At 40.0% G+C, this 27,084-nt stretch overlaps 1 protein-coding gene across 4 annotated transcripts in view; it reads right to left on the bottom strand.

The window, feature by feature from the left end:
• The window catches only part of CDK8 (cyclin dependent kinase 8), a 73,583-nt gene extending 51,233 nt beyond the window's left edge, over window positions 1-22,350 (bottom strand). For 2 of the 4 annotated variants that reach the window (XM_056486167.1, XM_056486177.1), the window contains exon 1: window positions 22,030-22,347. In XM_056486167.1, coding sequence (XP_056342142.1) covers window positions 22,030-22,157 — 128 coding nt within the window. In that variant the 5' untranslated portion in view covers window positions 22,158-22,347. Of the gene's footprint in view, window positions 1-22,029 lie in introns of all 4 variants that reach the window. The other 2 variants (XM_056486186.1, XM_056486197.1) reach the window with 2 other exon arrangements.
• Window positions 22,351-27,084: the final 4,734 nt, after the last annotated feature.

Raw genomic sequence — 27,084 nt, 5'->3', positions numbered from 1 at the left:
ACGAAAGTACCAAGATTATTAAAAAAATCCACGAGATGTTGGAGCAATCTAAAGAATCCAGAAGTAGATTCCAGTGGAAGATGTCCCTGTCCCTAACAAGGGAGCTAAAACTGGATGACCCTGAAGGCCCCTTCCAATCAAAACCATTTTATGAGTCTATGAAGTTTGCTCAGCTTCAAACATATATAACACTTACAAACAATACTGTGAGCTCCCTGTACTTCTATCAGTATGTACCTTAGAGCCACTTATTTAAAGTGCAAGCCTATTAGTAACTCCAGCTACCAAAAGTAAAATCAGGAAGAGATACACGGCAGCAAAAGAACATACTGAACTCTTGGCTATTCTCAGGCTCAAAAACTCAAAACTTTTAAAGAGATGGAGTGCTTGTCCTTCCAACTTGTGGGCAGGCATCCACAGTACTCCTGGGGGGGGGCATGACACTTAACAGTATTGACTTCAATATTTGAAGCACTTGTATAGCCTCAAACCTCTAGGTTATGTAAGATGACTTATACATTTTTAATGAATCCAGCTTTCACAGCTGTGAAGATCCACTCCAAAAAAATGAAATTCAACCATCCTTAAGGCAAATAAAACTAAGTTGTAGTTAAGGATTGGGAACAAATATATTTGTTTCTTCCAGTTCTCACCATTTCTGAAACTTGGAATTGCTTTATTCCTACCCAAAACACACACTTTTCCCTATCTATCACCACCTAGGCAAGAGGAAAAAAAGTGGGAAATTAACGGACAAAATCTGAACACAGATAATGAGGAGAGAGAACAAGCAGCAAGCGGATAAGAGAAGATTTCAGTAAGGGGCCAATTACATGGATGCAGGCAAGATAAAAGACAAGAAAATATACAGCAATTTTTTCACACAAAAAAGGAAAAAAAGAATAGAGAAGGCAGTGATGGAAGGCATTAAGAAGTTTCCATGTGATGAAAACTTAAAACTTGCCAGCCTGGAAGAGACAATGCTGAGCACAAACTCTTATGTGGTCAAAATAAGGTGTTACACAATCCCCCAGAGTACACACCTCTACAAAACTTAGACAAAAACAAGGTGCACGAAGCCCAAAATCAAGAAACCATTATGATTCTAAGCACATAATTGAATTGTGCAACTTATGATGTAAGAATATTACAGGGATCAAAAGCATAAACAGATTCAAGATCAAATTACACAATTTGATCTTTTGATGATCTTTGATAATTTGATTTTAAGATCAAATTAACACAAACTCATGGTGGATAAGGAAGTTATGGACCACTCCATGAGCTGCTTCTAAACACAACCCCAAGCTGCTTAACAGCACAGAGATTTTCAATGTTGCTGATAGGAAAAAAGGGGAATTTTCTCAGGTAAAATTGTTTTATCCTTTATCTGCCCTAGCTAGCAATGGCTGGCTATCCAGCTGTTTCTCAATAGAAATAGCAAAACAAATTGGACTATGGGTTATTCTCATCACCCTACATGCTCACCTACTTGGTTTTGAGGTGCTTGGAGAGATCTCTATTTCAAGAGAAGCACTACCACACAGCTGCTACTGTTATGTACATTAACACTGACAGAACAGGGAGCAAAATGGGTCAGACTGAATGTTCCTCTGAATTGCCCTGCTGCTTATCTACTTAGATCTCAAGGTATTTGAAGGACAAGTCAGTTTTAACATGAGGTACTACCATAAATCTGGTGACACCACAAACACTTCTGGTAGCACTGTCTACAATGAAGCTTGCCATACATTTAATATGGTACAATTATTTTTAATTGACCAAATTTTTGCCAAATTAAATCAGGATTAAAATTTCCCATACCAGATGGCAGACCTTCTCTGGAAGTTTTTAGGGGAAAAAGCCCTCATCTGTTTCCTAGAACAAAACTGGAAGAACAGTCTTTCAGCTGTGTATGTTAACTCTTTCACAATCAGGGCTTTAATACTAATATTTGACAGGGTGGCTTAAAAAACACAGCATTTGGTCTCCTCAAAGCAATGGGTGAAGTTTCTGAAAATTAATCTTCTCACATTAAAGGCCACTTTAAGAGCTGAAATCCAGAGTTTCAAAGCCCAATCTTGCTCTGCCCTTACAGTGACCCAGGGCTGAGGGGAATGAACTGTTCCCTTGCTTTGCTCTGCCCAGGTGCTGCATGTGAGAACCCAGACCAAGTGGCCTCTGCTGGATCCTCAGCCTACCCACGCAGTCTAGAAAAAACATAGGCACGGCAAAAAGAAGGAAAATAAATTAAGTTTAGGGATAAAGCACATTTTTTAGCACCACACTAGACTCTCCTCCAGAATGAGCAAAAAAAATAACCAAAGACTTTCAGTACTTAAATTCTCTGAGTTGTGCTGGCACAGTTGAGATACAAAGTAATAAACCAATTCCTACCCCACTCCTAACATCTGTTCTATGCTCAGGCTGCTAAAACAGCATGGTTACCCCACTACACCACAAATACCAGCTTTTCCATTTACAGGAGTAGGAATATACTTTTACCTTTAAGGCAAGTGATAAAACCTAATGTAATTCTTTGGGAGCCAAGGGAACTGGGGGAATACTTCTTGACTACTTTTTAAAGGGAGTGATAAGAGTTTGCAGAAGCACCAAACACAATGACCAAACTTATGTTACAAAACTTGAGACAATATTTTGCCAATAGCCTATTTAGAATCACAATGCAGCCTAAGGCTTCTCCCTGATTTTGGACATGGGCAACTTCCTTCTCTGAAGAAAGAGGGATATTTGAAGAGACATTCAGAGACAAATCAGAAAAAAAAGCAATAAGTAAAAAGGAAAAAAAAGGAAAATAAGTCCTGTTTATAAACATCTTTCACAGCCAACTGTGAGTAACAAAATGGGCCACTTAGCAGGCTGCATTTTAAGGGCATAGTGAGACTCAATTCAACTAAATTTCTTATTTCTAACAGAGAGTTCATGTTGGGAAAATCTGTTCTCTTTCCCTGCTGCCTGGAACTAAACATTAAGTAACTTCAGTATCTCCTCCACCTACCAGTAGGCTTAGAAAAGCTGGCCAATTTGCAAACTCATTTCCATACCAATTTATTCTTACTTTCATGCACTTAAGCAGACTGGTATCTTCAACCCTGTGGTGCTCCCCAGTAGTAACATGAGGCATGAGAGCAGCAAGAAAACTCACGTTGTACACTGCTGCTGACAACAGCAGCACTTATTGTAGTCATGAGCAAACTACATAACCTTGTAGAAAATCCTCAGAGGGACAGCACTAACATCAGGGGCGTAAACTTGAAAAAAATGGTTACCCACAACACCACTTCCAGCAGATTTTAATGACAGCAACAAAGAAAATACCTACTAAATTGCCATTAAAAAGTATAAAAGGTGTTGCTCTTGCAGCTTGAATAAACTAAACCAAAAAATTGCCATCTTGAAAAGCTTCAAGTTTTTATTATAATGCTGCTTCTAAACATCATAGCTTTTTATGTTTTACTGAATTTGGAAGTACAACAGCATCTTAAGAAATATTTCGGGGGGGGGGGTAACCTAAAAAAATCTCCACATAAGCAAAAGAAAGGAGGCGTATTACATAAAAGGCAGATTTTGAATAAAATCAGGTATTTCATCTCACATACCAAAAACTATGAAGAAATGTATTGACACAACACTACAATATACCCTTTATTTGGATCATCAGAACAGTTCAAAATTCATCTGACTAATAAATACAGCAGAATAAAATACCACAGTCTTTAAATCAGTGATGATTACTCTAAATTTACATTACAGTTAAAAATCTCAAACTCAAAATTAACTGGTCACAACATAGGAACAGTTCTGTTTATAAAGAAGGAGATGTAAAATCTGACTGCAGTTAAACATTTGAGGGAAATAGGCACTGAAGTTTTCAACTACCAATGGTAACTGTAACGGCAGTATCTCTTCTACAGCAAACTCTAAGGAATCTCTTAAATGTTTATGCCTCTTATTCCCTAAAAAATAAATAAATCCTGATAATGAAAGATAAGCCTATTAATAAAACACGTGTAGGGTTTTTTGGGTTTTTTAATTTTTATTTCTACATGTTAAATTATGAAAATCAAACACAACAGCAAAGTACAACATTTAGGAGTCTTGGCATTTCATTCTGTGGCATCATCCCCTGCCTCTTCTCCCAAGTGACAGCAGTGGTAATTTTTGGTTTTGTTTTTAAATAAATTAAAATCACCCCAGTCGTACAAGAGCTCCCATGAAGCCTACAGGAAGTAGTAATTCAGTTCTTGGGAAGCATATAAATGCACAAATACAGTTTTTGAAACAAAGATTTAATATAGCTATACTAAATGCCCATAATATAATCACAGCAAACATTTAAATACACATCATAAGAAGAGATGATTTTCTTGAACATGCATGAGGGCAGACCTGGCACCCAGTCAAATGACAATTTGTGAGAATAGAATTATCTGTTTCTTCTTCCAACACCACATTCATGGCACCAAATAATCCTGCCAGAATAAGTTATTTACATGAGGAGTTCTACTTATTTTGCATTTTGTACCTATTAACTACCAACCCAGTATGCTGGAGAACCAAGAGGCAAAGGACACAAGAGGCTCAGGTCCTCAGTGCCTTCTTGACATTGCTTTTCACATCACAGTACGCTTTCACAACTACACATTCCCAACACTAGTGGCACAGTCCTGGTGAAAACACAGGAAAACCAAATTAGGGACAATGTCAACAAAACCAAATTAGGGATGAAGTCAAACTCAAGACCACATGACCAGGTGGGCTGCATTCAAGGGTGCTTAACAGCACTGGCAAATGTCATTGCAAAGCCACTCTGTCATCTGCAAAAGGTCACGGTGCACACTGGCAGATTCCTGATGATTGGAAAAGGGCAAATATCGGGACCCTCTCTGAGAAGGGCAAAAAGGTTCAGTGATATTATAGGCAAACCAGCCTAATTGCAGTCCATGAAAAGGTTATGCAGCAAACCCTCCTTGGCAGCTATTTTCAGGCCCATAAAGGAAAATAAATGACTACAAAACACTAGGAAGGATTTTCTGAGGATAAATTGTGTCTCTTCAACCTGACTGTTCCATACAATGAGAGGAACAGTTCTATGGATAGCTGAAAAAGCACTGGACGTTACTTTGATCTTAGCACAGCTTGTGACATGATCGCATCACACATGCAGAGCCAAATGAGAGAGCCTGAAGAGCAAGGGGCTGCATGGGGCTGAGCTGCTGGGGTTAATCCTTGACAAGCACATAAACTGCCTTCATAACTCAAGAATGCAGTACAATTTAAATTTACTAAGGGCTATCGTCACAACAGCTGAGAAGGAGAAAAGTTTCAAATTGCAAAAACATTTAAACGTATGGAACTCAGCAGTTATCACTGCATACACTTCAATATACAATGCTGAGCAGATATAACTCTACAGAATGAGATATAAAAGTTTTGTGAGGATAGAGGGTAACAGTCAAATAGCAGAAATTATGTGCATCAGCAGAAAATAAATTGTATAGGAAAAAATGGATAGTAGCTACTGGGTACAACAGCTGCGAAGTCACACTATAAGCACCTGACTTCCCAGAAACACATTTAGGTCAAAACTTTTATTGAACCAATTAGCGCACACAGAAAATCTCATCACAGACCCTGTACCTTCAGGTAATCCTAAAATAAAGAACAAAATCTTATAAATAATTCTCTCAAAAACATCCGAGCTAACAATGATGCAATGATAACCGCTTCATCTTCTCATAATTTCCTTTTTACAAAACCTTCTGGTTTTCATATATCAAAATGTTTTCCAATTATGTTGACAAAAAAAAAATAAAAAATACCAAGATGTTTTGCACAATGGCTTGCTTCGACCCCATCCTCATCCACACACACTCCTGTCCTTTGCGCCAGAGACCAGGCACTCATTTTCTTATGGAGATGAGCTTGTTCAGGGCTTGTTCTAAGCTTATTCAGAAAGTATTTCCAATTTTTTCTCTGCTACACTTTCTGCCCCATTAGTATGATGAAGTGACCCGCTGAGAGCTCAGATGAACCCAAGTTATCTAAAAACAAAAATCAGACATAGCAGAAGTACAGCAGTTCCTGTCCATATTTAAGATGAAGCTGGTTATCTACTGGTTATCTTCTAAACAGTAATTTATTTCCACACCAGCTGGATGCAGTACATCCAAATTTGCCAGAAGGCCACAGCTAAGTGCAAAACCCCCTGCAGAAGTAATCAGGATCACTGGAAAGACACCATAGCTAAAGCTGCATATTTTTCAAAATATAGAGACAGTACGAACTACAATTATGTTCTTCTCTTATAAAGGTTTAAGGACTTCAAAGTTATTTTACTTCTACTGATGCTCTACACATATTATGAATACAAATTTCCAAAAGTTGATTATTCTACAAATACTTAATTTTACAAGGGCCACTCATGGGTTTTGTCATGTGAGCACATTTCAGTTAAACTGGCAAAAATAAGTTGGACCAAACCACATCAGAAGATAAACATTAGTTCAAATTACTGCTTTTTCATTTGACTGAACTTTAAAACATTTTGAAAACTGCAGTAGTTCTATTAACATACATTAAACTTATAGGAAATAGGTTAACATTATCTTCTCTATTATAAACTGTGTACTAACCCAACCAAAGCTAGACTATTTTTAAAAGTTCAAATTTATTCAAGCCGAGAGTATTTAAATGTATTTACAACCAGCTTAAAGTTTATCCCATCATAAATTCTAGCTTGTTCCTTTCAAGGAAGAAATCTGCCAAAAATGAGATAAAATCCCAGATTTTGTCATGAAAGCCTCTTATGTATTAATATATGAGAAAGGATTATGAATAATACAACCCGGTCAGAAAATCTGTGACTCTGAACTATTTTTTAAGCATTTAAGTTAATAAGAGTAGTTTACAACTCTTCTCTCCTCTACAAAGTTACCTGCAAAGAAAACATGAGAATAAAGGAACATTTCCAGCAAGAAAAGGGAATAAAGTGCAGCTGGTACCAGCTAATCTGTAGATGAGAATAAATGCAGTTCATGATGAAGTGTGACTTCTTACATATTTGTCCTTGCCACTAAAAGCAGCATCTTCTACCCATCTAATACAGATGCCCAGCATCAGGACCTCTTTACAGTGTCACACACTCTCAAGAGTGCTCACTCCCAAAGGGGAGACTTCAGACTGCTTCCCTATTTCTACAGAAATAAATGTTATTTACTTCTTCAACTTCAAATGTGAGATACACAAAAAAATATGAATAAAAATGCATGGAAGCATGCTAAAAACAAACAAAAAGACCCTCAAAACAATCAACCAAACAAAAAATGGTGATCAACTGCCTAGAACCTGCTAGAGCTGAATGGAGCCTCCAAACAATAGGGCACCCCTGCAAAACCGTACACTGCAAAACTCAGAAAAATTGACAGAAACTTCATATTTCATTTTAATTAGCCGCTGTTCTCTCCTCCTTTCTTTTTTTTTCCCAGAGATGTAACAAAAAAATATGTCTTAATGCTAGGTAGTGAAGATCTTGCAAGTTTGTTGATAAGTTCTAGATGAATTAATAATTTAACTTAGGGTCTAGCAGAAAGATCATATTAAAAATGTAAACACTAAACAATCTAGCAGAAGAAAAAAGTTAGACCTCTCTAAGGCAGCATTTCAATAGATCTGCATGGTAAGGGCGTTTTTTCCCCTTTTGAAGACATGCCCATGACACACAGAAAAAGCAGAGGCAAAAACTAGTATATGTAAAAGCAGGGAAAAAAAGACAGTTTGAGCTCTCCATTAGCTATTAGCCCCCTGATGCCCTTCCCCATACAGCTTATCCTAAAAGAAAAGTAATGCTTCAGAATGACTGAGTCTAGTTAACACTTTAATATGCACTTTTCAGACAGTATATGATTTGAAACAGCAAAAAGAAAAACCTTTACAAAATGACAGAAGCATATAAAGTGCACAGTTTTTCACTGAGGCTGGTTTCATGGACTCTGATCTAATTTTACAAGATGTCACACGAAAATAAAAGCCCTTATTACTCACCACAATGCTAACACAAAGAAATTAGTGCAGGGGACAATATATTAACAGAACTGAATTTACTAAAGATCTAGCTGCAGTATCAGTATTTTTTCCATTCCCAAAATACTTAGGAGGACACGGCAAGATCGCTGGGCCAGAACAGCATGATTATTTTTATCAGATAGCAAGGCTCATGCAGAGAATATTTTCCACTTCAAAATAAATCCTCCAATAATCAGACCTTTTAGCAGGTAAAGAAAAAGTAATTTCCAAAGCTGGAGGAAAAACCATCAACAGCAAGCCAATAAACATAAGGGCTTCTGAGATGGCTGATGTGGTGAATGGCAATTACTGATTCCTTTTTTCCTTTTGTTCTTAAGATTTTTTTTTTAATTAACTTTTTGCCACAACATGTAGTTTGGCAGGCAGTTCAAAGCAACCAAGTAAATTCAATGATGCACTGTACATATGGTTCTTCTGATCTAAAAATTTGCTGCTGTCAAAAGGAAAGTCTTCTCTCAACATCTCTGCCTTGCTGCTCCCAGACAAAAAATCCCCCCTCTTTATGACAGCTCTGTGCCACACTCTGACATGATTCAACTCCTGCATTTTTCTAAGAGTTATCTACTTTAAAAAAAGAAGTTAACTAATGTTAAGTAAGTAAAGTCACATGAGTTAACTAATTCTGTCAGTTTACAGCAGGGAGTATCAAAACCAGCACTAATAAACTATGTGGTAAAAGCAAAAGACAGCAAAGGAATGAGTGGAGAGACGGAGATGGAGGAGAAAAAGTAAGATACCACTCACTTCACCCCCTTCCTTGCAGTTGTGGTAAAACCTCAGTAAGTATGGCTGTTCATAATTCAATAAACAAACAAACAAACAAACAAACAAAAAAAAAAAAAAAAGCCAAAAGATATCCATCCCCAAAAAGCTAATCTTGCCCCTAGCCCTGCAATTAGCTCCAGCACAAAATTTCCAGAGGAGAGAATCCCTGGGATTTGATTATCCTTTCCTCTCTTAATACACAGAGCTGTAATTTGACAGCCAGCCTAAAACCTAGATTTTAAACCCACACAATTAAGAAGATGATTCCTACGAGATTAGCTGATAGGAAGTAGACCCCTGCCCCAGACTCAAAGCTCCATGGTGCTTTACTAAAGGTCATGGCAGTCTTACCAGCACTTGCATATGAAACAAAACAAGAAGTGCCTACACAAATTATCTCTACAGGAAACGATTGCCATAATTAATCTGCACTTTCTGTCTCTTCTCAGATTGCTCTTAAGTCACCTCAGTGTTTGTAACACTTCAGAAACTAGAAGCTGCATAAAGAGAGCACAGCATTTCAAAGCATCCACAACAAACTGGACTAAAGCCCACAGGGCTACACTTCAGAAAACCATAATTTCATTGGGTAGCTTCTATTTTTGGTCCATTTTTCTTCAGTAGTCAAATCTACTATATCATTTGGTTTACATGGAAGAACCAACATATTTGTTGCTTTAAAGAAAACTTCCCTAAGTCTTTAATGACACAACTTTGCCTAACAGTCACAAACTTACTACTGCAGGAGCTACAAGTCCACAGATTATATTTGCTTATTTATTTGCCCTTAATAGAATTCTCTTTCAGAAATGTATCCAGTCACTGAACAACTGTTTCTTATCTTCTCAAGGACACTCATGATTTTAGAAACTTTGCCTGTCCCTTGCTCTCACAGACAGAGGAGTCCTTGTCCATAGGAATGACTGAAGTTTTCACACAGACACTGCTCCACATTCCTGAGTATTGTTGTTGATTCTATGATGAAGGAATTAGAAGCTCATACAATACTGAAAATAAGACTTACAGCAACAATGGCACCATGATTTGTGCTCTACTCCATTGCTAGTAAGTTCTGGGATTTTCTCTGCTTCTTAGCAATTGCTTCCATTGAACTGGCACCTTCACTAAAGAGTCATTACAAACTTCACAATTGTTTTATTAAATAACAATCAGCTTGTGTGGGTGTAAAGAAAGAACCATTTTCCCAAATGAATGGCTCCACATCAAGTACAATGTGTTATAGAAAGAATATGATACTCAGAGTAAAGCCTTCAGGAACAGTCCTTGCCTTCACTAGAGTAACACTATCAGCAAAGCTTTTCCCCAATTATTTATGGCAAGTGATTTCCAAACAAAACTTCTGAGCAGCACAGACTCCAGAGAGATACCACTCACCATTAAGTCACATCTCTTAACTTCTCCATCCAGAGAAAGGCCATCTCTAAATTCAGCTCTAGCCTCTGGTAGGAAACTTAAAAGAATGCTTTTTGGAAATATAGTTAAGATTACATCATCTGCATTGTCTTTAGCTTGTATATTAACTGCATTGATGGATTTTAATAGACTTATTAAGTGTTGAATGTAGTTTTTAAGACTGTCTTCTCCTCATCTCAGCACCTATCACAGTTCCACTATCTCTCCTTCTGGTTCACCCAGCCAATCTGTAGTTTGCATTTTTCCAATCCTTTTAAAAACTGATCTCACCACTGCCCCTTTCCAGTCTTTCCTAACTGGGACAATTTAAAGCACAAGGTTATACTTTATGGTTAGAAATTTGCTCCTTCCGATGTGCAAAGATATCTTACCTTGACAACTGACTGCTCTTCACTTCATGAACACCTAAATTTGAGACAGATCCCTCAATCACTGTCTTCACTGCCAATCCCTTAAATTATTTCATAATGTCTACATTCACTTAGCTCCTATTTCTTTATTCATCCTTCACAGAAGATGTAATTTTTCAAAGAACATATTCTCACTCCCAAGAGCTTCCTTTATTCTACTATTTCAGCATGTCATATATTTTAATTGATGGGTTTAGAGTACCTATTCACCCTCACTCACTGAGAGCCCAGCAAAGCTTCAAAACCTGTTCCCAGGCAGCTTGCAACATTTCATCGCCTTGGCTTTCTTTTAGCTTTGAGAGGCCATCTCCTCCCATCAGTACCCCTCACATTTTCCTTTTTATTCAAGTGGTACTTCAGGCAGGCTTTTTTTTAACCCTGTATAGATTCAGCATCCACCAGGAGCAAAGAACAACCCACGTTTGTCAGACAGCCCTCGGTAGTATCAGTTTGAATCTCTTCTTTCACCGTACTGCAGGCCAGGTCCCAAGTTGATTCCCCCTCTGTCCACGCCCGACTATCTGTTTCTCTAAGGAACTACTCACTACCATGAAGTTTTGTTTTGGCATTCCTACCTGATCAAAAGCACCCACCTAAATTAAAAGAGGCTAGCAGGCCACTCATTGCTGTATTCTCTGTTTTGTAGCCTGCTGATCCAACATAGCATAGGCAAACAAGTCAGGCAGATGTAAATGCAGTCCTAATGATATTGTTCCCCCACCCTTACATTCTACCCACAGAGCTTTCTGTGTTGCAATAGCTGGTCTTTTTTTAACGCCTTTTGGTATCTGACACTCATCTGGCAGAGTCACATAAGCTTCCAGTTGGGCTTTTATAAAATGGAACTAACAACATTGAATGGCCCTGTTAGCACATTTGCTTGCAAGGGGTTGTTTTGTTCAACCCTGCTTAAATAGGATTGATGTTCACCCAAAAAGAAAGGAGAGATTTTGAAAGCCAAGCTGTTCAAGTACAAAACGTTAGATAAGATTCAAATTACAGTCAGGGACAAGTTTGCTGCTTTGCTATCTTCAAGTCCCCCCACGTAAAGCTTGCTCCAGTTGCTTTGATTAAGCTCCATACCTTGCACAGAAGTTCTGTGAGAAATCACAGTTGATGAAACCTGAGTCTCTAAGGCTTCATTGTGGGATTACCCAGTTATCTGAATGTAAACCGTAATTGGAAGTACATCTGCAGTTAAGGCTCCCCACTCAGGGGGAAAGGCTATGCCTCCCACAGAAAATGTATCTTGGCCAGAAACACAAAGTGGAATCAAGAGTTTTCTCCAATTCAGATCCTATTGTGTTTCAAGTTCTCAGCTGCACTTACTTTTCACACAGACAGTAATGAATTGAGTCTTCATTTTTAGAGCAACTCTCAAGTGTCCTTTATTCAAATGTCAACATCTTGTAGGCAAGGTGTTACAAGCACACAGCAGAGCTTTCCCAGAAAAACAGGCAGATTGTTTCAGTGACCTTTAGTTGTGTTCTTGCCTGTTCACAAAACGTGCATTTTTTCAAGGATAATTTTAATTTTTGATGTTTAGGCTAGCATCTGTAGTTGAGAAAATCATTATGTTCTCTCGAACATTTTGTCCTTTAAAAAGTATCTGCAGCTTTAATCATGGCTTATACAGTTCTTTTTCTGCAAATTCTAAACTGACTGCACAATATGCTTTGCTATACTAGTACTTAACACTCAACGTTGTTATGATGCTGTTGAATAGAAACTGTTTTTTGAACAGCAGTATCTTTATACATATAATTTTATAAGCACTCTTTGGCATCCAAATATTCCTATGATTAAGTCAGTCTTTCACTAGGATATGCAAAAAAAAATCCGTGCAAAAGGGCAACATCAGTACAATTCTCCATTAAAAATAAGCAGAATATTAAATGGTCTACTCAGCACCTTTATATATAAGGCACTAAGGACTTCATATACTTCTGTACACAATTCAATATATTTATTCAGAAAAATCATAGAACGTTTTGGGTTGGAAGGGACCTTAAAGATCATTTAGTTATTTCCAAATTCAAGCAGCTATCTCCCAAATGGGAAGCCTCAATACACAGAAGTTAGCAATTCATGCACAAGTAGCCTAACAAAAAATTGTGACTATGAATAAAGCTATGGCTGTAATCCCAAATGTGCTATTATGGGGCTTGACAAGGTCTCAAAAACCATTTGTTGAGCCTTGGAGGAGACAAGAGAGAACAGCAGGCTAGCCAGCCAGAACACAAAACCCTCCTGAATGGTTATCAGCCCGCATGTAGCAGTAACATGCAGCATTACTTGCCAAACCCACAAAGAAAAGATGGGGGACGGTGGGGGGAGAGGAGCATGAGAGAAACAGCACCGGTGGGATGAAGCCTGAAAGTGAAACTTGATTCCCATCCGCTCACACAGCACAGGCTTCTCTACTCTAAACTCAAGACTGTTTCACAGTAGAAGGCTACCAGAAAGCAGAAAAGTATCTTGATGCTCCTGGCTCAGCTTCATCACTTTATCTGAACAAGCTTAGATACATTTTAGCTGTTTTGAACCTTAAAGAACAATTTCAAGATTGCAATTAAGACAGGAGTACGAACTGATCATCATCATCTACATAATACAATCCAGAACTGAGTATTTTACAGTATTGCAAAACTGCTGGCTTTGTTAATAAACAAGCATAAAAGAAAGAGAGCCAGTTACATAGTGATTAAACATAATCTTCATATTCTTACTCAGATGCAAAATGAGAATTCTGAATGTTACCCTCCAGAACAGGCCCTCTTGTATTTCAAATGTTTAAGATCTGACAGCTTCTCTAAGACTCTTCATGGCAGCAGACTGGCAGAAGACATGCAGATTATTAGCTCTGCACAATAGATTACTCACCTCACCCTAGGAGGCAACCCTAGCAGCAAGTATATTTCCAATCTGAAACTGCATTTAGACAGTGGATAATTCCACAATAAAGCAAACGCTCTTGGGGAGGAGAACAAATAAATCAGGTTTCATAAATGCCATCGCATTTCTACTGTTCAAGACAAAAGCTGCAACCAGAACTAGCACAGCCTCTGTGAATTTAAGACAGCAAGGCTGCCAAGTCCATCATCAATTTTCCAGTATTTCAAAAGCTAGAACCTCATGTATCTTAATGGAGGGACTCTCTACAGACATAGAATTCTCTGGGGTTTCAGCAATGTGCAGCTATAAAATCAGTATTTTTTTTCTTATGGTTAAGAGATGTCCCGATGATTTTGGAGAAGTACTTGAAAGTTGTGTTTTCCACAGAACCATTGTCACATGCAGAGATCACAAACAGTTTTGCTTAAAATCACCAAAAATGTTAGGAAATATTCATCTGGATATCCATCTGCTACAGGTTATTCTTTTAGAACCTCCAAAGGCCAGTCAACACCCTGCAGAAGCATGAAAGGTGTTAAAACCTCGCCACACTCATCTCTCAATGCAAGGGAGATGCCACCCCATTCCTCTTTTTTTTTTTAATTAAAAAGCCTGCAAAAAAAAAAAAATCATCATATATAAGGAAACACTTTCTCAAAATCTCCCTTCAACCTGCTGACTGAAGAACTGCTAATGCACTGCCAACTACCTGCCCACTGAGTACTTAACACTTGCTTATCCACCTGAACTTTTGTTTTCAAAATACTTGTCTTCAAACACAAAATTACAAAATTAGATCCCTCCTTAATTCTACCATTTTATTCCTGGTTTCAGATGTCAAATGCAAGGGGCTCCTTCTGGGCCAAGTCTAGGGGTTTTTCCATAATTTCTATACAGATTCTAAAAACTCTGTGCTGGAAACCAGAGCTGCAGTATTTGTCATCCTGGGCCAAGAGAAAAGAACTATTTGGGAAACTTCAATTGCCTTTCTGTAACCAATGCCCTGAAAATTTTTTAAAATTTAAATTATTTTTTATACTTCCCAAGATGACACTACCAGACCATGCAATTATTTATGAGCCTCACTTCACCTACCCCTAATCAGCAGAACTCTATAACAGCACCACTGCAACAAATTATCACATTTTTGCTGCTTCCAAGGCAGCCATGAAAGGAAACCAAACAAGTCTACCTATCACTCCTATTACAGACTCTTGTAGAAAAATTCAGAGTAAACCACTCTCCAAAATGAAAGGCTTATTCTCTGGAACTAAAAGCCAGAGGCAACCTTCAAAAACAGGCTGAATGGCAAAAATATAGACATGGCAAGCATTTTATTATATGACAAAAAAACCAGCACACCAGTCAAATGGCATAGACCAAAGACAGCATTCTTGGCCAGCACAGAACAAAGGAGATTCCATGAGGTGCATGAACTATCTCCTTCTGGGGCTGGAGCCCATGATTTCTGCTAAAAAAAAAGATACTGGCTGCCACTTGTTAGGACCAACACTCATTATGTCATTTTCCTAATCTCACTAAACAAATTTTATGTTTAAATCTAAATAAAAGAAAATGAAAGGCAACTACACTCTTCTGGAACCCGAACTGCACATGACAGTATTAACCAGAGCAGAGGAGGGAAGCCACAGTCCACACCAGCAGTATAAGCACTGCCTCACATCCTCAGTTCATCTAAACACAGCCACCCAGTCTCCACTCCATGTAATCACAACTCCACATGGATAAGGATCTGTAGTAGAAAGAATCCTGTTTCAAAGAAAGTTGATAGGCAAATGAAAAAATAACTGAAACAAATCAGTATCTTGTTAGAAGGTGCTGCTACCCAGACCTCTGCAATTGATGTCCTGCTTTTCATTGTCTTTTAACTTGTCCATGGAATATTATTCTGGTGAAAGACAGAAGCACCTGAACTGGCACTGCCTTAATTGGCTATTTAGAATTATCTGCTTTTGTGAGTATTTCAGGTGCACCAGTGAATGGCTTACAAGTCAGTAAAGTTCATTAAAGAGACAGATTTTACCAACCAGCTTGATGTAGTGGCACAACACTCATATTTTAATGACAAAATGGACATATCCGTAATTTGAAGGTCTTGTGAAGTGCATATTGGCATCTTGGTTGTTGCTGCACACTGCTGGAGTACAAAGTCGCCATACACAAATCCAAGTTGCTCTACCTTCATTAGGTTTCATCTGTAGTTTTCAAATTCCAGCCAGACTAAGTCTACTTGTAAGAATCAAGAAATTTTTCAGTTTTCAGTGCAAATTACAGCTCTTCAGATTCCAATGGCAATAAATGACATTGCCACTGTTTTGTGCTTGGCTATTTTTGAGAAGTAAAGAACACAAAGCCTTTCAAAAACAGAAAAATCAAAGAATACCCAAGATCTACAGTGAACATACTACCTCATTGTCATTTGGTCAAAAACAGTGTTCTTTGACAACATGCACCTCCTGTATAACCAGCACCCTCAAAAACTATCCCCTATTCTCTCACAGGAAATCACATACAGCAGTCCATGCCCATGTAATTTGTACAGTAATACATGTAAATCAAACTACATGGAGACCTTTGGTGTTTTTCTTTGCTGTTTTGCAACACTACTTTCATAGCCTCTTCTCTGTACTTGTCATAGGCTTCAGGTAGAAATGAAACACTAACTCACCTTAGCTGCAGGGTATGAAAATAAATCAACACATCTGTGACAAGATAACAAAAGATCACACCAAGTAAGGCCCAAAGGCCACAGCAGGACTCTCTCAACCACATGACCTTAAAAAACCTATAAAGCCTGGAGGCATTTAACCAGGTGAGAAGGGAAGGAAGAAGACAGAAGACAGCTAAAGAGTGGTTGACCAGAAAAATGTAAGAGCACAAGACTATGCAATATAGTGTGCCTACCTCATTATGTAGATATAGTGCAATTAGGAACTTTGTAATTACTATGGTGAAGGATCCAAAAGAGACTCAGGGCATATATTTTAAGAAGATAATACCACATATTACATACATAAATAAAGTTTGTGGCATTTAGAAATTCCACACCATTGTTGACAGGAATCAGAAGCCAAAGGCTTGCATGCCAGCTCTGCAGCTCTCACCACCTGCCTGTAATCTCCACCAACTGCTTCGGGTCAAAACAGCTGAAATCAACACACAAACATTCAGCCAAAAACAACAACAACAAAATCACCACAGAGAAGACAAGAGCGTCTGGAAATTTCTAGTGAAAACTAATAGCATGACATTCATGCTACAACTCCTGTAAAGACTCCATACAGAACTAATCAAGAAGCTCCAAGTCCACCCCTGCTGTTTCACTTCTCACCAAATAAAATCTTGACTCATTACCTCTACTTGTGGCATTCCCAAACTCTATGTACCTCTCTGTTACCAACCTTTAGTTCATCAAACTAAATATCAGTTGGATATAGACCTTGACAAGTAATTGATTACTTATCTGCTATAACTCAATCAATACACACCCACAAACACAGACAAACTGGAATTAATCTGCTAACTACCTTATGAAAGGCCAGAAAGTGTTTTAGTGTTGAAAGAAACAAAAAACAACCACCAAAACTCAGAATTCCTGAAGTAAACAAAAGCAGGCTCTTCTGCACGCATTACACAGCTTGGCCTGATCTCTAAGTGAGTAGCTTAACTTCTACAGTTGCAACAGTCAGAAGTCCCTGTTTTTGACAACGTTACAGAACAGATACTATGCTCTTATCTTTTCCTTTTAACAATAGGTTATGCAGTTTATCTACACTGCATTAAAATACTTCTTTTATGTTTTCCAAAACCATTCCAGATCATCCATCTTCAAATGCTGTGAAACAGGAATAGCACAAGAATCTTCCATATTACCCAATCCATTCATTATTTTATCTAACTTAAACAGTTCTACGTTCTCTATTTCCCAAGATAAATACTCCTCATCCCTTTAATTTCTCTTCATACAAGATTTTCTGAGACAAAATCAAAATTCTCACAATATCCTTTTAATTGCTAGGTAGAAACTATGACGTGTCATATTACACAACCCAATCATTTACTGGACATCTATTAGATTTCCACTATTCTGCTTTTACAACTCATACAGACCCTCAAGGGTGGAAAAAATTACATTTGATTTGACTGCTTGAAGCATGCAAGATGTATTTTCATAGTGCCAATTACAATGTGTCAGTAGGTTCAAATTAAACAATCTGTTCCCCCACCTACAGCACACAGAACTGGAAGAGCTGAAATTACAAAAGCAAAAAAAATTCCAATTCCACTTGTGTTTGGGACAACACCACTTCTCACAGCTCCTGACAACTAGGAGAGTGCTAGCTTGCCTAGTGTTGGTTTCCCACCTTCAGTCTCACCACTCAAGTCTCTTTCCAAGAGATTAGGAAAGCTTTCAATAAAGCACCAGGGGAGATTTCTACAGTTCAAGACCCTTAATTACATTTTTTTTCTTGCTGTTGTAATTAAAAAGTTAGATGCTCCCTAACAGGGACATTCAATAGTTTCTTATTCTCATCCAAACCACATCCAATAAGCAGGAAAAATGATTATTTGGAAACACTCCAAATTGCCACTGAAAAAGTCAGCCTTGCTCCACAGAATAGGCTTCTCTCTCAGATTTCTGACTATAGCTGTTCCATAAAAAGGGAACAGTGGAAGCCCAATCCCAGCAAACCTGGGCACACTGCTTTGACATTACCATGTGCTCAGCACATGGTGCCAGGCCCAGGACAGGCTGTACCTCGGGTGCTGCACAAGCTGGGCAGCCAGGCTTGCACAAGAGACCCCAGTCCTGCCACCTCAATCTGCTGCTTACTGGCACTGGGCTCTGAGTGAGCTGCAGAGAAAAAAGTAAAAAACTATAGATCTGCATGTCAGATCACCAAACAAAAACTGCTGGCATATTTACCAAGTCCAGTATAACTCAAATAGGTAGGTTTAAGAGCTGGGTTGAGCAGTGCTCCTGAGGGAGCACCCAAATGGCACACAAGGCAACTTTTATGCAGGAAATAACTGTTATTTTCTGGACAACAAAAAAAAAAAAAAAAAAAAAAAAAAAAAAAAAAAAAAAAAAAAAAAAAAAAAAAAAAAATATATATATATATATATATATATATATAGTGAACTATCCTCTGAACACTAAAGATGAGCAACAGTTCCTTTATTTGAAGACTGATGCCATCCCTGTGCTTCCTTCCCAGTGTATGCTATTAGTCAAATGCCTCCTCGTACACCTTGCTGCTATAAAAATAAACCCCATTAGAGTCAAACGCTTCTGTGTATACCTTTCTGCTATAAAAATAAACCCATCAATTCACAGACTTTGTTCTAAGCAGGTTTTAGGGCCCACTGAAGGTACTGCTCTGATAAAAAAGACTCCACTATTCAACAAAAAGCCAGGAAGATTCAACCTCATAGACAGACCACAAACTTAAAATAAAAGGGATTAAAACAAAAACTTCAGAATACCATTTTGCTGCAGGCAGTGCACCAGATAGAGCTCAATTATGATGCCTGACATTGTCACTCATCTGATTTGGTGTTCAGTTGGGTCAAGTTTAGCAGTTAATACAGGAGTAACCTCCACGGAGCTGTACCTGGTGATCCTCTGACTCAGACCACTAGAGACCCCAAGCCTCACCTTGTGGCAGAGGGCACTGCAGGGCTGGACTGGTTTTTTTCTTGGAGCAAGGCATGAAAGAAGCACTGGTTACATCCCCATCTGGTCACCAGCACACATACTGCAGGATTCCCTCCTTAGAAAGATTCTCACTCCATCAAGATTCCTGAAAGGCTGCCCTCTAAAACATTACTGTGTAGTTCCAATGATGCAATTAACATCCTAGGACTAGGATACACAGCTGCTATCTAGTTTTTAATTGCCTTACTACACCTCAGAGGCAGCTGTAAAACCTGTAAACCAGTAAAATAAAATAAAAATAAAAATAGAAAAAAAAAGGAGATAAAGATTGCAGTTGTACTACAGACACTGCTCCTAGTATTCTTGAACTGGGCTTTACCACCAAGGGCCTTGTAAGATACATTTGCACAATCTGAATTAGAAAAATGTAGCTCTTTTTTGTGATACATCTACCTCTTGGTCATCCAAGAGCTGAACCAATACTGTTAACAAAATATTTGCAGTCCTGCAGCCCACTTTTCAAAGTTCTCTAAAAACTACCTTGTATATCTTAGAAGATTTGTGCTATTTAAATTAACAATTAGAATCATGTAACAAAGTTTAAAGAATGCTTGTAAGCTCAAGGGAAATATAAAAAAGAAGGTTTGAGCTCTATAGATACTAGAAACAACTAAAATAATGATTGATCCATCACTACTTACCATTCAGGGAATACTAAAACAATGCAAGAGTATTTTTTGAATATATGCATGTACTAATATACAAATACTGAACTCAGTTACAGATACTCCCCACCACAAGATATAACATCCCCCCATCTACTACCACAGCTTCAGGAACACTAAATCTTATTACTTATTTGATTTAACTGATTCCCTCTGGATACAGGTATGTAAATGAAACCTTCAACTACAATCCTAAGTCCACCTTTGTAATTTAAGATCACACATGTACAAATATATTATAAGCTCCAAAAGCATCTATAGATACTTTTATGGATTTTACATAATTTAGTGACCGTCCAAGGGCAACTACACAGGATATTTAAAAGAAAAAGTTCTCAGAAATCAGAAAGGCAAATTGGTAGTATTGTAGAAAGGGATGAGAAACAAGGCATTAAATAAAGAACAAAACAAAGATAAAAGGAAATAATATATATGGCTTATCTTTTTTTTTCAACTTTAATCAAATATCACACTTTGATTTCCCCCCATCAATAGGAGTGAAGATTTAAAAACATATACATCCTACTGTGAAACCACCTTTGAACAACTATCCATTTTTAAAGCAAACAATTCCATTTTTTTTCCTGAAATTTCTCAAAACAGCACTGCCACCAGCATTTTTAAACACTCTCCCAAACAACATCAAGCAGACCGATGATTCCACCAAAAATGCTTCAGCAGTATAAGATGCTGAATAACCTACACGTTGCTGCAGTCCAACATGCTGAACAGCTACAAAGCTGCCTGACACAAACATCAGAAATGCAGCCACATCTTTCATTACCTCGGCTTATTTTTTGAATTACACATCTCTAGTATGGGCACAGAAACCAGGACTGGCTGTATCAGTAGCATTGGTACCTGAATAAAAGGAGGCAAGAGTTTATCACACTTAAAACCGTTTCTTTTTCCTCTTGCCCTCTCAGAATAGAAAGAATTTGGGCAAGATAAGAATTTTTCCGATGAACAGTTGGAAGGATCCAAATATAAAAGTTGTGCAAAAAAGTAGTTACCTGACTCCCACCATCAAACAAAATTCAGGCTGAAGTAAATGTGCTGCAATTAATATCAGCATGTTTAAGAGAAGAGACAAGGTGCAACCATTTTCATTACAACTGTTCTCTAGGTAATAGCCAGAGTGTTTCCTTCCAGAATCAAAAGCTTATGTAAACACAACCAGATCATATTTTGGCCATGACTGACCACTGCCTGCTTTAGAAGTTTATTTATTCAATGTACAAATAATAGCCAGACTTTTAAAATGCACCTTATTTGAATGACAGCATACAGAGCACCACTGCGGTGATACTTTAGGAGAAAGAACAGATTCCATTCAAAATTTAGGACCTGCTACAGGAACAACCCGTGCCTCTCCCGTTTCTCCTGCTCCCTACTTCCTATTGTTCTGCTGTTCAGCAAGTGATGCCATGTCACGGACGAGGGAAACCTAAATGACAGTTTCATTAGGTCTTTCTTTAAAATGTTTATGCCAAGAAATTCATTTACTCAGGTCTATACCAAGAACTGGTCATACATAAAAGGTGGTTTAAAGCATTCCAAAGCCCCAAAAGCACGAGCAGACTTCGGCTTCCGAAGCAGCCAGCCAGACGACCCAAAATGGTGACTACAAGTAATAAATCATATTAAAAAAAGGCATTGTTAAAAAACCACACCAAACAACAACAAAAAACACATTCTATGAAGCCGACTGAACAGCATAAGCGGCCGCTGACTGACTCACAACGAGAACCCATTACGGGAACGGGTTTCCCCGGGCACAGAATTTGTTTCTCCAAGCGCAGCCGTACCGAAACACGAGTCCGGCACGGCGCTGAGCGGCCGGGGACGCTCGCAGCGACCCGGGGGGAACCAGGCGCCGGCCGGCCGGGCTAACGCGGGGCAGGGCCGGAGAAAGGACGGCAGGAACGGGGGGAGCGGGGGGGCACACGAGCCGTGGGGCAGAAGGCGGCCCGGGGGTCCCGGGGGGAGCCGCGCCGCCCGCTCGCTCACTCACCCGTCCTTGCGCTTGGCTTTGTAGACGTGCCCGTAGGTGCCCCTGCCCACCTTGCAGCCCTCGTACTCGAAGAGGTCCTCCACCCGCTCGCGCTCCCCGGTCAGCTTCACCTTGAAGTCATAGTCCATCTTGGGCGCCCGCCGCGACCCGCCGCCGCCGCCGCCCCCGGCAGCCGCGCCCCGCCCCGCCGCACACACCGGGCGGCGGCAGCAGCAGCAGCAGCAGGAGGAGGAGAAGGAGGAGGAGGCCCCCGCGCCGCCCCGCGGAACATCCAGCGGCGGGGCTGCTCCCTTCGCTCCGAGCCCCAACCCCGGCGCTCCCTCCCTTCGCCCCGCGCCAGCAGCGGCACCGCCGCCGGTCCTCGGGCGGGCTCTCGGGGCCGCGCCCGCGCGCGCTGCCGCAAACGGACGTCGCAAACCGCGGCCACCTCCCCGGCCGCGGGCAGCGCACCACGTGGAAGGCGCCGTCCCGGCGTGCCTTGCGGGCACAGCCGCATGCCGGGAGGTGTAGTACCGGCGGAGGGAGGGAGGGAGCGGGCCGTGCTGCATGCCGGGAGCTGTAGTTCCTAGGCCGGCACGGGGCTCGCCCTCAGCCGCCACCGCGACCGGCGCTCGGTCCGTCCCGGGGCCTTGGCTACGGTGAGTGTTCCGGTCCCTGGCTCGATCCAGGCTGGCAGGGCAGATGCGGTTGGTTCCTGCTGCTCTGAGCATCTTTTAGCATGGTTGTAATTAAGATAATTCCATGATTGTGAACACGGGTGAAATCAGAGAATCGCAGAATATTTTGGGTTGGAAGGGATCATCAAGTCCAGCTCCTGGCCCTTCCCAGGACCATCCCCAGGAGTCACAGCATGTACCTGAGAGCACTGTCCAAACGCTTCTTGAGCTCTGTGAGGCTCGCTCTGTGACCATTTCCCTGGGGAGCTGTTCCACTGCCCAACCATCCTCTGGGTGAAGAAACTTTTCTCAATATCCAACCTAAACCTCTCCTGACACAGCTTCAGGCCATTCCCTGGGTCCTGTCCCTGTGACCACAGAGCAGAGATCAGTGCCTGCTCCCCTTTCTTCCTTCAAGAGGAAGCTGTAGCTGCAGTGAGGTCTCCCCCCCATCTCCTCTGCTCCAGGCTGAACAGACCAAGTGACCTCAGATACTCCTTCATCTTCACCATCCATCTTGGTGATGGAGCTTCCAACACTTCCTAATAGCTTAATGTCTTTCTTACATTGTAGCGTGCCAGGCTGCTCACAGCACTCAAGTCACAGATGGGTGTCACAGTGCTGACAAACCTTCTCTGTGTGGCTGCTGAGATTGGTTGGGATGTAATACAAAAACTGGTCTTTAGCTAGGCCCTTGTATGTGACCAGTAGCTGGGCATTTCCTGATTCTTCTCCTTGGCTGACAGAACCAGGGTTACCCACCCAACACAAAGTCAGCCGGTAATTTTGTAATTTTTGTAATTTTTGCAAAATTACACTGTATTTGCCCAGCAAGTCAACTAAATTTTACAAGGACATTGCCCAGCACCTCACTACACCAACCAAACAGAAACAGGTCAGGGCAGGTCAGCAGAGATCAAACAGTCTGGAAGATGCCATCCACCTCCTAAAGTTCATCCATCTCAGCCCCGTATCTGCTTTCAGGGACGGCTGGCTTTGGGGACTTTCAGGGACAGTAAAGCTTGCACGGCCAAACCCACCATGTAAATAAAGTACTTCTGGTCTGCTTACTACCCTCAGTCCTATCAGCAGAGGAGGCAGCAATAACCACACTTCTGTAACTTTGTACACTTCTTTGCTCTGTTAATCATTCTTTTGTGGAGGCAATGAGCATCCAAACTCCCCACGGATCCAATTACTGCATGGTTAGGATTAGTCCATCCCAAGCTGAAACATTGCAGGGTGTGGAAGACAGACAATGTCAGTTTAGAAAGGAAAGTGATCGTGGAGGTAAACAAGAACAGACAATCCAGATTCATTTTCTGATGACCTGTGCTATGTTTCACATTTGCATAACATTTGGAAAGAATTCCACACTTTGACAAACTCTGAGAAGTCAAAACCACAACAAAGATATCTTCTTTCCCAGATTCCTTTTGTAAGAATATTTACAAGTTTGCTTTAATATTTCTTTCCTTAGTTTTACATACCATTTGAATTGTATGCCTTTCAGAACGAGTGTAGCTGTAAATCTGCTACACCTTCACTCTGTTTCCACTTCAGGTACTTGTATTGAAACCAATGTGTGATTTTACCAATTCAGATGTCCCTGACCCAAGAGAGATTTGAAACAGAAAGCACATTTTGGCTTTTTTTATAACAAGAAATAAATATTGACATTTCAAGGTCAACTTTTAACTCTGTTTCATGGAAAGTTGCATACTTTCTATGCTTTATTTTAAAAACCTGTCACAGTGTAATATAATTTCAAGGAAAAGTTTAATTTTGGGGTCCACTCTTCAAAAGACAGACACAACCAGGATCTGGTATTCTTGACTCTCAGGTTCTCCATCCCCACAGTGGCCATTTCAATTGATAGGATTTCTTATCTATTACTGTTTTCTTATCTATTACTGTTTTTCATTCCCTTGTCTCATGCTCTCTCAAGACTCAGTTTAAAAATACATGCTTAACACATCCTGATGAAGTTGGATTTCTGGAGCTTTTTTCTTTTTACCTCTAACATTCATGGTTTGCTTTATCATATCCTTCTGTTCTGAGTTTGTGTAATTTCAGAACACACACTTTTTACATTTTTTTGTTTGGCACCTGTGAAGGATATCTGAGTTCTCCACAGGAAAGCTCATTCCACTTATTAATTTGCCAAATTTGAACATACTTTTGCTTTTCAGAAAACCTTTCATGAAACTGTAGCTACCTGCTAAATGTTTCCCATATCCCCATAGAGACATTCTTTAGTGGTGTGACTGAGGTATGTCTAGCTTGGTATTGACTGAAAAAGTGCAGTCCTGCTAAGTGCTATACATCTTTAATTTTTTATTTAGTCCAGGGAAAGCTGAAGGCAAGACAATAATGTGGTGGCACATTTTCCTTTTCTGTATGTAAAGAAAAGCTGTCATACTTGCACATTCTGAGTATTTTTCAGAAACTTAGCAGTTTTTACATGTAAAAACTGTGTGAGTGAGTTGAATACTGGCAGCACTTAAAAATGCAGTTTACTTAATGCAGGTACATAAAGTGCTGATTCTAAAAACAGTTTCCTCTGTAAAGCAATGTGTTGGAGTTTATTGTTTTGTTTTTGTTTTTTTTTTTCCACTCTAATGTATTTTACTATAAAATTGATCAATTTGATCTAACAAAGCATCCTAGATTCTGGCTGGAGTGCAAGTTACTAACAAACACACAGCAGTCCTTTGGATCCAGGGGCTGTATAGGGGAGTTGTGCTTGCATTCAGTGAAACATCTGTTTGCCAGACTTGAGACCACCTAAGGTAACAATCCACCTATGTTATGCTCCTGACAGAGATTCAGTTGTCATCATCCCTGGAGGTATTTAAAAGACATGCAGATGTGGCACTTAGGGACATGGTTTAGGGGTGGCCTTGGTTGGGCTGGGTTAATGGTTTGGGCTGGATTTTAAAAGTCTTTTCCAAACTAAGTGATTCTCTGTTCTGCCTCTACAAACGTTGAAAATTCAGACTATGAACTCATGGTTACTTTTGTTACTGAGAATAGCTCTGCCTGAGGGGAAATAAACCGTGAAATTAAATATTACTTCATATTATTTCATATAATCATAGAAATATTCAGGTTGGAAGGGACCTCTGGACAATATCCTGCTCAGAGCAGGGTTACTCTTAAATTCAGGTTGCTTGAGGATGTTTCTATTCAATCCTCCCTCAAGGAGGAATTCCATAGCTTCTCTGGACCTGACTATCCTCCAGGTGAAATTTCCTGTCCTTTTTTCAATACAAATCCTGCCTCTGTCTTTCCAGTAAGTTCCTTATCAGTATTGGCAGGCTGCCCATTACTCCAGATTGAAGAAAAGCTAGGCCCCACAGCCTCTCTCACATGACAAGTGCTCCAGCCCCATGACCATCTTCCTGCTCTCAGCAGAACTCACTCCATCAGGAACTTTCCATATCAGGATTGTTTCACTGGAGACCCCCAAACTGGGCATCGTATTCCAGGTGCAGGAAAACAATATCCATGTGTAAGGAAGTAATCACTTCCCAGTCATGTCCTGATAATAAATTTTCTGTGTTCACAGAATGGGTCAGGTGGTCACCTGGTCCAACCTCCCAGCTCAAGCAGGGTGCCCTAGAGCACATTAACCAGGGCTGTGTCCAGACAAGTTTTTGAATATCTCCAGGGAAGGAGACTCCACAGCAGGCTGTCCCAGTGCTCAGTCATCTGCACAGTAAAGAAGTTCTTGTGTTCAGGTAGAACCGCCTGTGCATCAGTTTCTGCTCATTGCCCTTTGTCTTATTGCTCAGCACTACCAAAAAGAGCCTGGCTCATCCTTTTGACACACTGTATAGATCCTTTCTCAGCCTTCTCCCAGCTAAAGGCTGCTGGGGTGAAATATTGATCCTCTTTAACCTCTGCCACCAGGATGCTCCAACACTTCCAGCAAAGACAGTCAGTAAAGCCCCCACTCAGGATTGTCCCAGGGGGCTGGTCACTCCTAGATGGAGAACTGCATTTGTCCTCATTGAACTTCATGAGGTTGCTGATGTCCCATTCCTCCAGTCTGTCCAGGCTCCTCTCAAGAAAATCAGCCTCATGTCAGCATTTGGTGTCACCTGGACATGCAAAGATCCTGTTTAAAAGACTGATTATGAGATCCTGCCTTACTTATATCAAACAATAAAATATAATAGAATAGAGCTACTTTGTAAAGACCCTAAAAGACAGAACAAATTAAATCCAGGTTCTCAAATTCTTTATTAGTACAAAACTTAGTAATTACCTGAGGTTTGCTGCCCTCCACAGGCTATTTTTATTATAGTTACAAAGAGAGTGTTTCACTGTGGACAGCATTGCTATAGCACAATAACATTCTAAGAAGGACCTACTCTTGTCATTTCATATTAAC

This window comes from Oenanthe melanoleuca, chromosome 1 (assembly GCF_029582105.1).
Source record: "Oenanthe melanoleuca isolate GR-GAL-2019-014 chromosome 1, OMel1.0, whole genome shotgun sequence".
Classification (NCBI taxonomy): Eukaryota; Metazoa; Chordata; class Aves; order Passeriformes; family Muscicapidae; genus Oenanthe; species Oenanthe melanoleuca.
Note: the sequence above shows the minus strand (reverse complement) of the source record. Positions and strands in the feature narration are given on the sequence as shown.